General features: G+C 42.1%; 1 protein-coding gene across 1 annotated transcript in view; it reads left to right on the top strand.

Annotated features, from left to right (window-relative positions):
• Window positions 1–380: 380 nt before the first annotated feature.
• Window positions 381–16,195, top strand: part of galm (galactose mutarotase) — a 50,770-nt gene continuing 34,955 nt past the window's right edge. Inside the window, exons 1-2 of the mRNA XM_073051512.1 lie at window positions 381–795; window positions 3,631–3,785. Of these exons, the coding sequence (XP_072907613.1) occupies window positions 609–795; window positions 3,631–3,785 (342 nt within the window). The 5' untranslated portion in view covers window positions 381–608. The remainder of the gene's footprint in view (window positions 796–3,630; window positions 3,786–16,195) is intronic.

Consider the following 16,195-nt stretch of genomic DNA (forward strand, 5'->3'; position numbering starts at 1 on the left):
GTCACCAAGAACCACCACGGTCCAGATAATACTCTCTTCTCACTGTACCATCAAACAGGGGGTACAGAAGCAGAAGTCCAACAAGCCCAGGTTCAGGAACAGCCATTTTCTTCCAACCATCAGGCTCTTGAAGAGATCTACAAAACCCTAATCCTACCTCAGCAATGGAAAACTGTAGACCACCTCGTGAACCACTACCACCGACTTGTCTATCTTCTTCCCGCAGCGCGGACTTATTTTAGCTACGTCCTGCCTTCCACTAACTTTTGTATGAATTTATTTTCTGTGTGTTGTTCGAATCTGCGTACCTGTGCTGCTGCAAACTTTTTATTGTGCCTCTATACCGACGCGCATAATTCCCATCAGGCTGCCTGGCAGGATGTTTGCCATGCGTAGACGGCAATCGAAAGTACAGCAAGTGGGGCAATTCACGTCACTCTTCGGAGATCTTTATACAAATCCTGCTGGACCGTGGATAGTTGCTCCTACAGTTAGTCGTGGGTCGAACAGATTTTAAAGAAGTAAACTTGCGAACTAAGTTGGCAGCGCGAGGTCGCCGAGTAACGGGCGTCCGTCCGTCCGCCCGCCTGCCCGCCTGCCTGCCCGCCATGACGCAGGTCAGCGGCGAGGAGTTCGGTGCGCTGCCCGACGGCAGGCGTGTGCGCCGCTTCCTGCTGCGATCCGACTCGGTGTCGCTCCGCGTTCAGTCGTTCGGCGCCATAGTGACGGGCCTGGAGACCAAGGACCGGCGGGGCCAGACAGCGGACCTCATCCTGGGCTTCGACACCCTCGAAGGTGGGCCCCCACCAAAGTCCCCCGACCACTGTTGGCATTACCCTGAGGGTTAGGGTTACCCAGCAACCCTTCATATATGGGTCATGTGCCCACTTCATGGTGTCCCTATTCTCCAGAGTTGTTGACCATTGATGATACACAGTTGCCAAGAGCAGATGCTACCATCTCTAGCACCTCCAGGTTACATGAAATAAAGCACCTTTAGATAACAAGACCTAGTAGCAGAATTAGGACGTCTGGCCCATTGAATCTTTATTCCATCATGACTGGTTTATTTGCCTTCTCAACCTCATTCCTCTGCCGCCTTCCCATAACTGTTGGCACCCTTATCAATCAAGAACCTATCAACCTCTGCTTTAAATATATCCAATGACCTGGCTGCCACAGCAATCTGTGGTAATGAATTCCACAGATAAAGAAATTCCTCTTCATCTCTACTCTAAAGGGATGTCCTACTCTGAGGCTGTGCCCTCTGGTCCTAGATTCTCTCACTGTAGGAACCATTCTCTTCGCATATAGGTCTTTCAATATTTGATAGGTTTCAATGAGATCTCTCCCCTCCCCCCATTCTTCTAAACTCCAGCGAGTACAAACCGAGAGCCATCAAACACTTAGTTAGCCTTTTCATCCCAGGATCATTCTTCTGAGCCTCTTCTGCACCCTCTCCAGTGCCAGTGCATCTTAGATAAGGGACCAAGAACAGCCTGAAGTACTCCCAAGTGTGGTCCCACTAATGCCTTATAAACCGTCAGCATTAGATCGATCAACACACACAAAATGCTGGAGGAACTCAGCAGGCCAGGCAGCATCTATGGAAAAAAGTACAGTTGACGTTTTGGGCTGAGACCCTTTGGCAGGACTGAAGAAAAAAAAGATGAGTAGATTTAAAAGGTGGGGACGAGGGAAGAGGGAAACACCAGGTGATAGGTGAAACCAGGAGGGAGGAGGTTGATGTAAAGAGCTGGGAAGTTGAATGGTGAAAAAGATATAGGGGTAGTCTGATAGAGGACAGAAGACTATGGAAGAAAGAAAAGGGGGGAGAGGCACCAGAGGGAGACAATAAACAGGCAAAGAGGTAAGTGAGAGGGGGGAGGGGCATTACCATAAGTTAAAGAAGTTGATTTTCATGTCATCAGGTTAGAGGTTTCCTAGATGGAATAGAAGGTGTTGTGCCTCCAACCTGAGTATGGCCTCATCATGGCAGTAAAGGAGGCCATAGATTGACATAAGGGAATGGGAGGTGGAATTAAAATATGTGGCTACTGGGAGATCTGGCTTCTTCCAGTGGATGGAGCATAGGTGCTTGGCAAGATGGTCTACCAATCTACGTCGGGTCACCAATATACAGGTAGCTACACCGGGAGCACTGGACACAGTAAATGACCCCAACAGTGGTAGTGAGGGAGGAGGTGTAGGGGCAGGTGTGGCACTTGTTCCATTTGCAAGGATAAGTGCCGGGAGGGAGATCAGTAGGGAGGGATGAATGGAGAAGGGAGTTGCATAGGGAGCTATCCCTGAGAAAAGTAGAAAGATGGGGGGGGGGGATGTGCATGGTGGTGGGATCCCGTTGAAGACGGCAGAAGTTCCAGAGAATTACGTGCTGGACGCTGAGGCTGGTGGGATGCTAGGTGAGGACAAGAGGAACCCTATCTCTGGTAGGGTGGCGGGAGGATGGGATAAGAGCAGACATGCATGAAATGGAAGAGATGCTGCTGAGGGCAGCATTGATGGTGGAGGAAGGGAAGCCTCTTTCTTTAAAAGGACATCTCCTTTGTTCTGGAATGAAAAGCCTCATCCTGAGAGCAGATGCAGAGGAGGCGGAGGAACTGAGAGGAGGGGATAGCATTTTTACATGTAACGTTGGGAAGAGGTATGATCAAGGTAGCTTTGGGAGTCTGTGGGTTTATAATAGACATCACCTCCTTACTTCATCCCTCTCCCTCCCAGTTTCACCTATCACCTTGTGTTTCTCTCCCTCTCCCCACTTTTCAAATCTACTCATCTTTTTTTCTCCAGTCCTGCAAAAGGATCTCAGCCCGAAACATCAACTGTACTTTCTTCCATAGAAGCTGCCTGGCCTGCTGAGTTCCTCCAGCATTTTAAGTGTGATGCTTGGATTTTCAGCATCAGCAGATTTTCTCTTGTTTGTGCTTAACATTACGTCCTTGCTTTTATATTCTAGTCCTCTTGAAATGAATGCTAACATTGCATTTGCCTTCCTTATTTAACCTGCAAGTTATCCTTTAGGGAATCTTACACTAGGACTCCCAAGTCCCTTTGTATCACTGAGTTTTTGAATTTGTTCCTCATTTACAAAATAATCTGCCTTTATTCCTTCTACCAAAGAACATGGCCGTACACTTCCCTACGCTGTATTCCATCTGCCACTCCTTGACCATTCTCCTACAATGTCCAAACCCTTCTGCAGATCCTTGCTTCCTTAACACTCCCTCCATCATCAAACTTGCCCACAAAGACATCAATTCCATTATCTAGTTCATTGACATACAATGTGAAAAGAAAGTGGGGGAAAATATATAACATGATTTAAGAATCCAAATCCTGAAACTCCTTCTTCCGTTACACTGGTACCTTCAACAGAAGAATTACAATAGTTCAGGGAGTCAGAGCTTTCCCTTCATTAGTGGGGCAAGTGATGATTGATACGCATGGCCTTGCAAGTGAGCTCAAGAAAAATCTGAGTGGCTCCCATTGCTCATTGCTTGGACACAGTAACACTTAGTAGAGGGGAGGAAGGGAGGAAAACAGTGTAACTTGTAAAGAACATAAAATTGTTATCGTCAAAAACGACAACTGTTTAATTTGCCTTTGTAGGCTACATCAACAAGCATCCCTACTTTGGGGCAGTGATTGGCCGTGTTGCCAACAGAATTGCAGAAGGGAAATTCAGCATAGATGGGAAGGATTATCAACTGCCCATTAATAATGGGCCTAATAGTATACATGGTGGCCTGAAAGGATTTGACAAGGTAAGCCTCATTTATTACCGTACTGGCTGATAAGAGCTGTTAATGTTATAGGATTGGTTTTGGTGTGCTGACCTCTATCTTGTAGAGGTCAAATGCCAGCTTCCTCATAGCCCCCATCTGGACTAGCAAGCTATGTGTTTTCCCGCATAGCTGTTAAGAAGATTCAAGTTAAGCAGTGTAACTGGACAGAACTGGTTCTTGTGTGCAAAAGGAAGAAAGGCATGTAGGAGATGTGGGACAGGAAAACGAAATTCAAGACAACTCATAAATAAAGAGATCAACAATGAAATATGCAACAGATTTGAGAGTGTGGAATCCAGATGTTCAAGTTCACTGTCATTCAACCATATATGTGTATGCAGCTAAATAAAACGTCATTCCTCTGGAGGCCAAGCTGCAAAACACAGAACACAATGCAGATAGTCACAAAATTATCACGTATGTAAAAACTGAAGAATGTAGATACAGTTATCTTAACCTTTCGTAATACAGCAAAACCTGCCTTCCCAAGAATCAATGTGCTCACTATAGTAAGCACAATCTTTCTTTTTGGGTACTTGGGAGAACTCAGTCACGTGAACTTGTGTGGCTGTTAGATGTGAACTGTGCGTAGAGTGAACAATTTTTAAGTAGCGTCAGTTGCTTGTTTTTGTGTTCAAAAACAGTGATTTTTGTCACTGATTTTTTTGTTGATAATGATTTTGTTGGTGAGAAATAAGCAGTAAGACAATTACAAACAATTTTGCTTACTGTGATTTCAAGCATTCAGGCTTGGAGATGCCAGATACGGCCAAGAGTGAAAATGAAACTATTTCACTACTTCAACAAGTGAGGATCTACAAAGAACTTGAGGGCATCAACAATCAATTTGAATGTTTACACTGGAAGTGAAGGTGTGGAGGATGCAATCGTCGATAGCATTGTGTGAAGGCAGTCCATTTCCTGCTCTAGGTGTTTCCAGTGATTTTGTCAATTGTGTCCACTGGATGAATTTTTCTGCTGATAACTATTAGGAATTATTACACAGTTTTATAGTACTAGTAGTGTTATAATTTGTTCTGTATTACATTTAAATACGTTATTTGATACTCAGTTTGTCTTGTTTTTAATCACAAACGAGAAATCTGCAGACGCTGGAAATCAAAGTAATACAAAGAAAATGCTGGAGGAACTCAGCAGGCCAACCATCATCTATGGAAAAGAGTAAAGACATTTAGGGCCAAGACAATTCATCAGGATTAATGAAGGGTCTTGGCCTAAAACGTTGATTGTTTACTCTTTTCCATAGATTTTTGCCTGGCTTGGCCTCCAGCATTTTGTATGCAGTACTTGTCTTTTTTATACCATTTTAACTATTTCCATAAAACTTCTGCTAATTGGGGCAACTGCTTAACTGGACCAAAATGTACTGGTCCCGATGTACAGTAGATTTCAGTTAATTGGGTTACATCGGGAAATAGTTAAAAAGGTTTAAAAACGACAAACTACCATTTAACTGAGTAACAAATTATGTATTTGAATGAAATTCAGGACAAATTTGAACACTACCCAAACAACTACCATACTATAGAACTGTGTATTAGTTCCTAATAGTTATCGATAGAAGAATTCATTCAGTGTACACTGGCATGTTCTTTTGACACCAAACCTGGCCCCACCACTCTGTGCAAAAACAAACTTGCCCTCATGCATCTCCGCTGAACTTACCTCTGCTTGTTCCAGATTAGAGCATCTGTTGTCTCATGTCAATAAACTGAATTATGCCCGATACTGATATTCCTGACATTTAATTTGCTTACTGTGCTCACTTAGAGCAAAAAACATTTCCTACTTCCACTAGTTTTACTCCCATTAATGTCCTGGATCTCTCCAGGAGTTCAATAACTTGAGCATATATGGGTTTGCATATAAATTAGCAGTTGGTTCCCTTAAATGAGCACAAGAAGATAGGCCATAACCACAAGACCATAAGATATAGGGGCAGAATTAGGCTATTCAGCCCATTGAGTCTGCTCGGTCATTTCATCATCATGAATCTCCTGCCTGCTCCCTGTATCTCTTCATGTTCTGACCAATCAAGAATCTATCAACCTGTGCCTTAAATATACACAAAGACTTGGCCTCCACAGCTGCCTGTGGCAAAGAATTCCACAGATTTACCACTCTCTGGCTAAAGAAATTCCTCTTCATCTCTGTTCTTAAAGGACGCCCCTCTATTCTGATGCTGTGTCCTCTGGTCATGGGACTCTCCCACCATAAGAAACATCTTTCCACATCTCCTCCATCAAAGCCTTCCACCATTTGATAGGTTTCAATAAGGACACCCCTCAATTTTCTGAATTATAGGGAATAAAGGCCCAGAGCCAACAAGCACTTTTTTTTTGACAAGCTATTCAATCCTGGAATCATCTTTGTAAACCTCCTTTGAACCCTCTCCAGTTTCAGCACATCCTTTCTAGAATAAGGCCCCAAAACTTCTCACAATACTCCAAGTGAGGCATCACCAGTGCTTTATAAAATTTCAACATTACATCTTGCTCTTATATTCTAGTCCTCTTGAAATGAATGCTAATATCGCATTTGCCTTCCTCACCACAGATTCAACTTGCAAATTAACCTTTAGGGAATCCTGCACAAGGACTCCCAAGTCCCTTTGCGCTTCAATATTTTGTATTTTCTCTCCATGTAGAAAATAGTCAACCCTTTCATTTCTTTTACTGAAGTGCATGACCATACATTTCCCGGCACTGTATTCCATCTGCCATTTCTTGGCTCATTCTCCTCATCTGTATAAGTCCTTCTGTAGCTCTGTATTCCTCAAAACTGCCTGAACCTCCACCTATCTTCATATTGTCAGCAAACTTTGCAACAAACCCATCAATTCCATCATCCAAATCATTGACATATAATGATGAAATACATTGAGAGTTCAGTCATGGCTAGAATGCACCCCTACCTCAGCAAGGATCTGGACCCACTGCAATATATCTATCGCCACAAAAGATGGCGGACAGCATCTCAATGGCTCTTCATGCAGCTTTGGATCACTAGGACAATACAAATGCCTATGTCAGGATGCTGTTTGTTGACCTTAGCTCAGCGTTTAACACCATCATTCCTACAGTCCTGATCAAAAAGCTACAGAACCTGGCCTCTGTCCCTCCCTCTGCAATTGGATCCTCAACTTCATAATCAGAAGACCACAATCTCTGCAGATTGGTGATAGTATCTCCTCGCTGATGATCAACACTGACACACTTCAAGGGTGAGTGCTTAGCCCACTGCCCCACTCCCTCTATACCCGCATGGCTAAGTGTAGCTCAAATACCATGTATACATTTGTTGGTGATACAACCATTGTTGGTAGAATCTCAGATGGAGATGAGAGGGCGTACAGGAGTGAGATATACCAGCTCTTTGAGTGGGGTTGCAGCAATAACCTTGCAGTGTCAGTAAGACAAAGGAGCTGATTGTGGACTTCATGAAGGGTAAGATAAGGAACACATACCAATCCTCATAGAGTGATCAAAAGTGGAGAGAGTGAGCAAATTCAAGATCTCTGAGGATCTAACCTGGTCCCAACATATCGATGCAGCTACAAAGAAGGCAAGACAGTGGCTATATTTCATTATGAGTTTGAGGAGATTTGGTTTGTCAACTAAAACACTCAAAAATTTCTATAGAGGTACAATGGAGAGCATTCTGACAGGCTGCATCGCTCTCTGGTACGGGGTATGGGGGGTGGGAAGCTACAGGACCGAAAAAAGTCACAGAAATTTGTAAAGTTAATCAGCTCCATCTTGGGTACTAGCCTCCATAGCACAAAAGAGCAAGTTGTGGACAGATGGAACAAACTACCTAGTTGTTTAGTTGAGAGTAGTACCTTAGAGACTTTTAAATCTAAACTCGATGGTTATTTCAACACACTATGTGAATAGGAGTTTTGCAAGCTTTGTTGGGCCGAAAGGCCTGTTCTTGTCAAAAGGTTTTTTAATGTTCTAATGTTCCTCTGTCAGGTCACCCCCCCCCCCCCCACCTTTTTTTGCACTGAACTGACCCGCTGCTACCTTTAGTACTCAGGCAGTGGATTTGATTGAAGTTACGTCCTCTCAAAACTCCTGATGTCCAGTTTGGCCACTGGTCAAAGCTCTTTTTCAGCATACTGACCTGCTGCTGCCTTCTGTACTCGGGAAGTGGTTTTAATGGAGGCATGTGGTTTTATAAACTGATTGAGTGGGGACAAAAATAACAGGGTTTTGAACAGACTTGTAACTGCACTCTCATAATCCTAACTACCTAACTTTTGGCTTTCTACATACCACATTTCTCCTCCTATTGCATCCGGTGCTCTCGGTGCAGCCTCCTCTACATCGGTGAGACCCGACGCAGATTGGGGGACCGCTTCGTCAAGCACCTACACTCCGTCTGCCACAACAGACAGGATCTCCCGGTTGCCACTCACTTCAACTCTCCCTCTCATTCCCATTCGGAACTCTCCTCTATTGCCATGATGAGGCCAAACTTCGGTTGGAGGAATAACATCTCATATACCGTCTGGGTAGTCTCCAGTCCCTTGGTATGAACATCGAATTCTCCAACTTCCAGTAATTCCCTCCCTCTCCCTTCCCCATCCCACCTCTACTCTGTCTCCTCTTCTAGCTGCCTATCACCTCTCATGACGCTTCCTTCTTCTACTACCCATAATGCTTTCCCCTTAGATTCCTTCTTCAACTCTCCTGCCTATTCCCTCCCCCACCCCTTGATCTTTCCTCTGATTGGTTTTCACCCTCCCCCCACCTTCTTTATAGGGCCCCTGCCCCCTCCTTCTTTAGTCCTGACGAAGGGTCTCGACCCGAAATGTTGACTGCTTCTTTCAACGGATGCTGCCCGACCTGCTGAGTTCATCCAGCTTTTTTGTACATCTTGATATGTCTACACCTGCTGAATATCTACATGCTTAGCTGAAAAGAAAAACAAACCTGAAGGTAAAGAGTAGAATGGGAAGAATGTAAGTGAAAGCAAGACATTTTCAAAAATCATATGTCTGATTTGGCATCACTGGCTGGGTGAGCATTTATTGCCCATTCCAAATTGTCCTTCAGAAGGTGGTGAGCTGCTGCAGTCCTTAGAGTGATCCTTGATGCCCACAGTGCAGTGGGGGTATGGAGTCCCTGGATTTAGCAATGATGCAGAAATGTCATTAACATTTCCAAGTTTTGTTAGTTCATTCCTTGTAAGGGGCTGCTTCCAATGAGAGGGAAGTTTTTTTGGTGTTGGGGAGGGTGGTACGAGCAATATAGGGTGTTGCAGTAATCAGTGAAAAGTCTTGTACTAAAACATGGCCTTTCACAACTGTGGGACATTCATACATACACTACAACTAATTTGCCTTTTGCCTTTCAAGTGCAAACAGGTTGTATTTCATGTGCTCACACTGGGAAGTATCACAGAAGCACAGTGGTTCCTGGAGCAATTGAGGAGAGCGTCAGGGATCATGGAGAGATCGGTCCCCTCTTAAAGATCAAAGGAGAAGGAGAATGAGGATCTGATAAGTGACATCACATTGTTAGAATTGGGAGTAATGAAAGATACTTGAATGTATTTGGAGACTGCTGGATGAAGATGAGGATCTCCTAGAATTTTTGGACACAAGGGTTAAAGTAGAAGAGTAGGCACACTGTCCACAGACTGAGACCATGGTCGGATAAACTTAGTACTATGGACATAGCCAGGCTACAGACTCACTGCTTCAAGGCCTCTGTTTTGATTATTACTGTCTGCTTTCTGTGTGGAATTTGTACCTTCTCCCCATTTGTGTTCTGCTGGGTGTTCCAGTTTCTTCCCATATCCCAACCATAGGCTGACAGGTTAATTGCGTGCCATAAACTTGACCCTTATTGTCAAATAGTCAGAAGGAGTTGTAGGGGATGGGAGAGAATAAGTTGTAGGAATAAAGGCAAGTAAGGGGAGGAGGGAAATGACAGATAGATTTGGATGTGATGGGCTGAAAAGCTTTCTATATCTTAATAAGTAAAGAGGAAACTTCTGGCATCTTCCTGTCTCCAGTACTCGGGGTAAGTGCGGTGCTAGCATTTACAGAAGACTGTAACTCCCTCCCTCCAAACACCACTGCATGTATTTGCAGTTCAGAAAGCATATGGGTGCACATGTAGGGTTACATGACAATAAGAATGTAGAAACATTGGTTCGTCTCTATATCGGTGCTTTATGAGAACTTATTTCTAGAATCATTTTAAAACATGCAGTGGTAGCAAGTAATACAAATGTCAGGCCACAGTGTTTGTGGCTTTGAGTCATTCCGAAATGTTACGTTTATAAGTGCAGTTGAACACTACACCCACCTGCAGTAACTCTGTATTTGCAAGTTTGGGCTGCATTTTGACATCGAAGGAGCGCGGTTACCAGCAAATGTGCAATAATCTCGATACCACTTTTTAATGTATCTGAGCAAACTGTATTATAACCCTTAAGTCCAACATTTGAACAAACATTTGGAGTTAGATTTGTAGTGGTGAAACTACGAAGTAGTGAGTAATTCAGCCTAATCGGTCCATAATGAGTGTTACCTCTCAAATAACCAGAAGTGGCCATCTCATATGCTCAACATGCCCTGATATCTATTTCTTTATTTACATGTTTAAACTTTTATTAAATGTTGGCATGATCTCAAAAGTTGGAGCTGGATCAGATGGGAGTGGAGTTGAGAAAGCATTTTTCCGCAGATGGGTAATAAAAATCTGCACTTGTCCCTCCAAAAGGATATGTTTTCACTGAAGATTTCAGTAATATTGATAGATTTTTATTGTCCAGGGGATATTCAACTAAGTGGAAAAACAACACAGGAAAAATAATATGTAATTGGAAATGGCCCTTAATGAATTACAATATCCAGGAATGTTTGACAGGGATATTATATATCCCAATGTCGTATTTTCTCTGCTAAGAACATATTAGGACAGAGAATCAAAAGCGTAGTTTTATTTTTAACAAGAAAGGTGGTTTATAGGAAATAGGAGAGGCAGTTAGGGATGGAATTACGGAATTTAGGTTCTAAGCAGGCAAATGTTTGGCTTCTAAGTATCTTACATGTAAATGAGAATCAAGAAGGAAAGAATCTCAAGGGACTTTAATTTGGGAGAGAAGATAGGACAAAGTCATGGAGGAACTTTAAAATAAAGGTACAGTTTGTAAATTTGAGGCAATAAGAAGGCCAATGCAGCTGAGTAAAGTAAAAAACGCATAGGTGAGGATTTCAGCATCAGTAAATGGAGGTGGTATGGAATAAGGTATTGTTCTGAAAATGGAAAGAGGGTTTATTTTATGGAAGGGATATGGAGTTGGCAGATATTTTTGGCTTAAATATGACAACAGTGTTTGGTTCACCTTCAGGGAATTGCCAGGCAGAGGGGTGGAGTATTTGGGTAGAGAACTGAGTTTGGTTCGTGGCAGGGATTAGGACAGTGTATATAGTTGGAGAGTATTTCTGTTTATCCAGTATTGTGTATCATGAAGAAGTGGAGAGAGTGGAGTGGTTGAAGGGAGGTTGTGGTGCAGTAGAGTTGTGTACAGGACTGGAAAAAATGCCTTCACTCTATTCTGCTGAGTTCAGAAACACTAGGGGAGCCCAGGTACTGCAAAGGAGACAGGAGCTGAGGAGAAATTATTGAGAGTAAAGATAAAGGGAGACTTTAAATTGCTAATTGAAAAATAATTTCCGAGATGAAACCAAAATACTGGTGTCGTCTGCAGCACAGGCAGCATTTGGAGAACGACGATCAGATTCCTGTATCAGACAACATATCTGATGTTGGGCAGAGGCACTCTAGAATTGTGGTTGAAATGACTGCATAAGAAGGATCTCCCTCCACAGATTATTCCTGCCCAATGAATATTTCCACAATTGCTTTTATTTCACACAAATGTCAGGACCGTGTATTGAACAAGTATCTGTACAGGTATGGCCTGTACACAGCAAATCTGTTGAAATCAGTCAACCCTTAACTGCCCTCTACTGGTCTGTCAAGCCACTCAATTCAAAGGGAAATTACAGCAGAGCAATATAATACTGACCTTGCCTGAGTCACCCACATCCTGTGAATGATAAAAATTACCCACCTGTCAGTATTTGCTAACCACATCCTCTGTCAATTCATTAAAACCAGTTTCTCCTGTTAATTGTTTTTGTTCTAGTTTCATTATCATCCTTCTCCACAGTAACTTAATATTTCAATGCACGGTCCTGACAGGAATGTTGTTCGTCCATTTGCTGTGCTACCTGACCTGCTGAGTTTCTTTTGCATTAAAATCAACTCATTTCCCAGCAGTATATGCTGCTAGTTAAGCATGTAAGGCCACGCATCAAGAAAATTCTCCTGAACACGTTTTAGAAAATGCCACAGAATAAATACAGAATACTTGGAATCTGAAATAAAAGTAATTGTGGAAATATTCATCAGGACAGGAATAATCTGTGGAGAGAGATTCTTCTTTTGCAGTCATTTCAACCACAATTCTAGAGCGCCTCTGCCCAACATCAGATATGTTGTCTGATGCAGGAATCTCCAGTATCTTGTTATCATCTATGGAATTATTTTTCAATTAATAAGAGAGTTCAGAGGAGAATGGCTAGACTAGTTCAAGCTGACAGTAAGGCAACTGTAACTCAAATAAACACGTGTTACAACAGTAGTATGCAGAAGAGCTTCTCTGAACACACAACATATCAAACCTTGTAGTGGATAGACTACAGCAGCAGAAAACCATGAACATACATTCAGTGGTCACTTTATTAGGTACCTAATAAAGTCGCTGTTAAGTGTATAATTTTGCAGTTCTCCAGCGCCATTTTGAAGAAGATGGCGCTTCTTTGCCCACAGAACTGCTGTTCATCGGATGAGTTCTGTTTTTCACACCATTGTCTGTAGACTTTTGAGATTGTTGTGCGTGAAAATGTTACTCCATTTGACTTGCCTGTGGTACTAGCAGCAAAAAAGACAACAGTATTGTATATGGCTTTTGTTTTAGATTACTGTGAGCACATAATGGTCACTGTCACACAAGAGATTCTGCAGATGCTGGAAATACAGAGCAACACAAAAAAGTGCTTCAGGAGCTCAGCAGATCAGGCAGCGTTTATGGAGGGAAGTGAAAAGTCAACACTTCGAGCCAAGACCTTTCATCAAGACTGATGACTTGATTTTGTCAGAACCAGTCAACGCTGGTTAAAAAAAATCAGGCAAGAGTAACGAATTAAGGAGTTTACAAAAGAAAACAACGCACAGAATCTTGTAAATGTCTTATGATATCCAAGATCTGGACAGATATAAAAAAAACAATCTGACCTTTTGGTGCAACTCTGAGGAACTCAGCAGGCCAGTTAGCATCTACGGAGGGAAATAAACAGTCTCACCTGAAACATTGACTGTTTATTCCACTCCATAGATGCCGCCTGTCCTGAGATTCTCGAGCATTTTGTGTGTTGCACTGGATTTCCAGCATCTGACATGTGATTATGACATTTTAGTCATTAAACAGATATTGCAACCCTGGAAAGTGCACAATTAGAAGTAAGTTTCCATTAAAAGCATATGCTATTGGAATAGAAGATCTGACAAACCTCTATTGTGTGCACCGCAGGTGCTTCAGATTGCATGGAGAGCCCGCTACAAATTGATTTTGCACATTGACACTAGCTGTTGCTCAGTAGATTTATGCCAGATATCACATCTTTTACCACACACAAAAACAGCATTGCACTGGAAATACAAGATGTTGTAGATAACATACCCATGTGCCTTCCGCCTCGTTGCAAACAGGATTTGCATATGTAGGCAGATTTTATTTACAAAGCTGTGTTACATTGCTTTGAAAAAGATAGATTGCAGTGCCAAAAAACAAATCTTCCATTCGTCATGTGGCTGCTTCCACATCATGAAGGGACCCTGGAAAGTGTAATAGCCAATGAAATGGTTTAGAGCAGTAGTAATGGATTAATGTCAAGATCACAGTAGCTAATTTGTAATTAAAAACTCCCTCAAGGAAGGTTAAAATAACACACAGAAAATGCTGGAAGAACTCAGCAATCAGGCAGCATCTATAGAGAGAAATAAAGAGTCCTGATGAACGATTTCAGCCTGAAATGTCAACTCTTTATTCCTCTCCTTAAATGCTGTCTGACCAGCTGCGTTCCTCCAGCAGTTTGTGTGTGTTACTCTATATTTTAAGCATCTCCAGAATCTCCTGCATTAAAAATGAGATAATAGTCATATCTGGTGTTTTGTGATGTCAGTTGAGGAATGACTATCAGCAAACCTACTGTGGAAGCTGTCATGCAACAACAGAAATTTTCATTGCCCGTGCACAAGGAAGCTATTTGGTCTGTCGTATTATGCCAGCCAAAAGTGAACATCAGGCTAATCCCATCTCTTAGCCTTTGGTCCTTAGTCCCATAACTTATGACTCTTCAAGTCTACCTGTAGCTGCTTTTAAGATGTGGTGAGGGTCTGCCTGCATCAGCTTTGCAGAATCAGAAACAACATGTGTCGTGAAATTTGTTAACTTTGCAGCAGCAGTACAATATAGTACAATATATCGTACAATCTATAGCAGTACAAGTATAGAAAAAAACCTGAAATACAGTATGTGTGTGTGGGTTGAAAAATTAAATCAGTAGTGCAAAAGAAAAAGTAGTAAGTTCTAGTACCCCAGTCCCTGTTGAGCATAATAATTTTCATCAGCATTATTATAATCCTACCACTAATTAATTTAAATCAGTGCTGCCTAATTATTGTTCCATCAGCTAAAGGAACTAAGCCCTTTCTGATTACACTGCGTGGGCCCTCATACTTCTATGCCATTAAATATCCTCCGCATCTCTTTTGTGCCAATGGAAACAAGCCCAGCTTAGATAATCTCTCTCTATAAGTAACTCTCCTGCCCAGGTAATTTCCATGTAAGTGTTCTCTGCACTCTCTTTAATGCAATCATATCCTTCCTAGAGCAAACATGAGGAAATCTGCAGATGCTGGAAATTCAAACAACAACACACACAAAATGCTGGTGGAACACAGCAGGCCAGGCAGCATCTATAGGGAGAAGCGCTGTCGTTAGTCCTGACGAAGGGTCTCGGCCCGAAACGTCGACAGCGCTTCTCCCTATAGATGCTGCCTGGCCTGCTGTGTTCCACCAGCATTTTGTGTGTGTTGATATCCTTCCTAGCATGGTAACCAGAATGTGTACAGGATTTTAGCTGCTGCTGAACTATATTTTTCTCTTGTTGTAGCATGACTGACATACTCTTGTATACTTTGTCTTGATCAACAAAAGAAAGGATCCCTATGTTTTTATGACCGACTTATGTTTCTGATCTACTACTTTGAAGGATTGAGGACATGATACCTCAAGATCTCTCTGTTCTTTTGCACTTATTGGTACCTGACCATTTAACGTTTGCCTTGCATTACTACACATTTTTCCATACTGAATTCTGCTTGTCGCTTTCATTCTCAGTCAGTTCATTGATAGTTTTGTTTGTATCTTCAAAACACTACAAAGTTTCCTACCATTGATAAGCTTCATAATTACAATTCCTATATTTAAATCTGGATCATTTATATGTATCACAAAGAGCAAAGGGCTTTATACAACTCTAATACACGCAGCCCTCCTGTTACTAAAATTCTCAACAACCTTTGCTTTCTCATAATCTGCAGATTTTTAAGTCACCTTCCACTTTTCTTCAAATACGACTTGCTTCCATGGTTGATCTGCTGTGTATGACTTTCTCAAGTGCCTCACTGAACTCCATGAAGTCTACATCAAACGTTGTAACTTTATTCATACTCATTGTTAACCTCAAAAATTCATTAACATCACCAGGCGTGATCACCATGCTGACAGTCCTGTCTCTGTCTTACTGCTGATGTATGCACTCCTCAGAATTTTTCTTAGCAATTTTCCTATGACTGATGTCAGACTGAGGGACCTGTTGTTGTTCAGTCCATTCCCTTTCTCCCTTTTTAAACAAAGGTGCTGTGTCAGTAACATTACACCTATAGTCAAACAGCACTGGATAATTAAAGACAGAACCTAGCCTATTTCCTCCCTTCTTTCATTAGCCTAGGATGCATTTTATCCTGGCTTCACAACTTATTCACTTTTAAACTTGCTGAGCACACTAATAAATCTATTCTCTGTCTATCATTTCCAAATCATTACAGTCCTCATTGATATTAATGGCTTAATCATCCCTTTTCTGTAAAGGCAGATGCAAAGTATTCATTCAGAATTATATGCATGTCTTCAACTCCATAACCAAGCTGCTGTCTTGGTCCTGCCTTTATTAACTTTCTTTTCCTCCACCTTTTGCTATAATCTCTGGTTGAGTCACT

Source organism: Hemitrygon akajei, chromosome 7, assembly GCF_048418815.1.
Source record: "Hemitrygon akajei chromosome 7, sHemAka1.3, whole genome shotgun sequence".
In the NCBI taxonomy this organism is placed as follows: Eukaryota; Metazoa; Chordata; class Chondrichthyes; order Myliobatiformes; family Dasyatidae; genus Hemitrygon; species Hemitrygon akajei.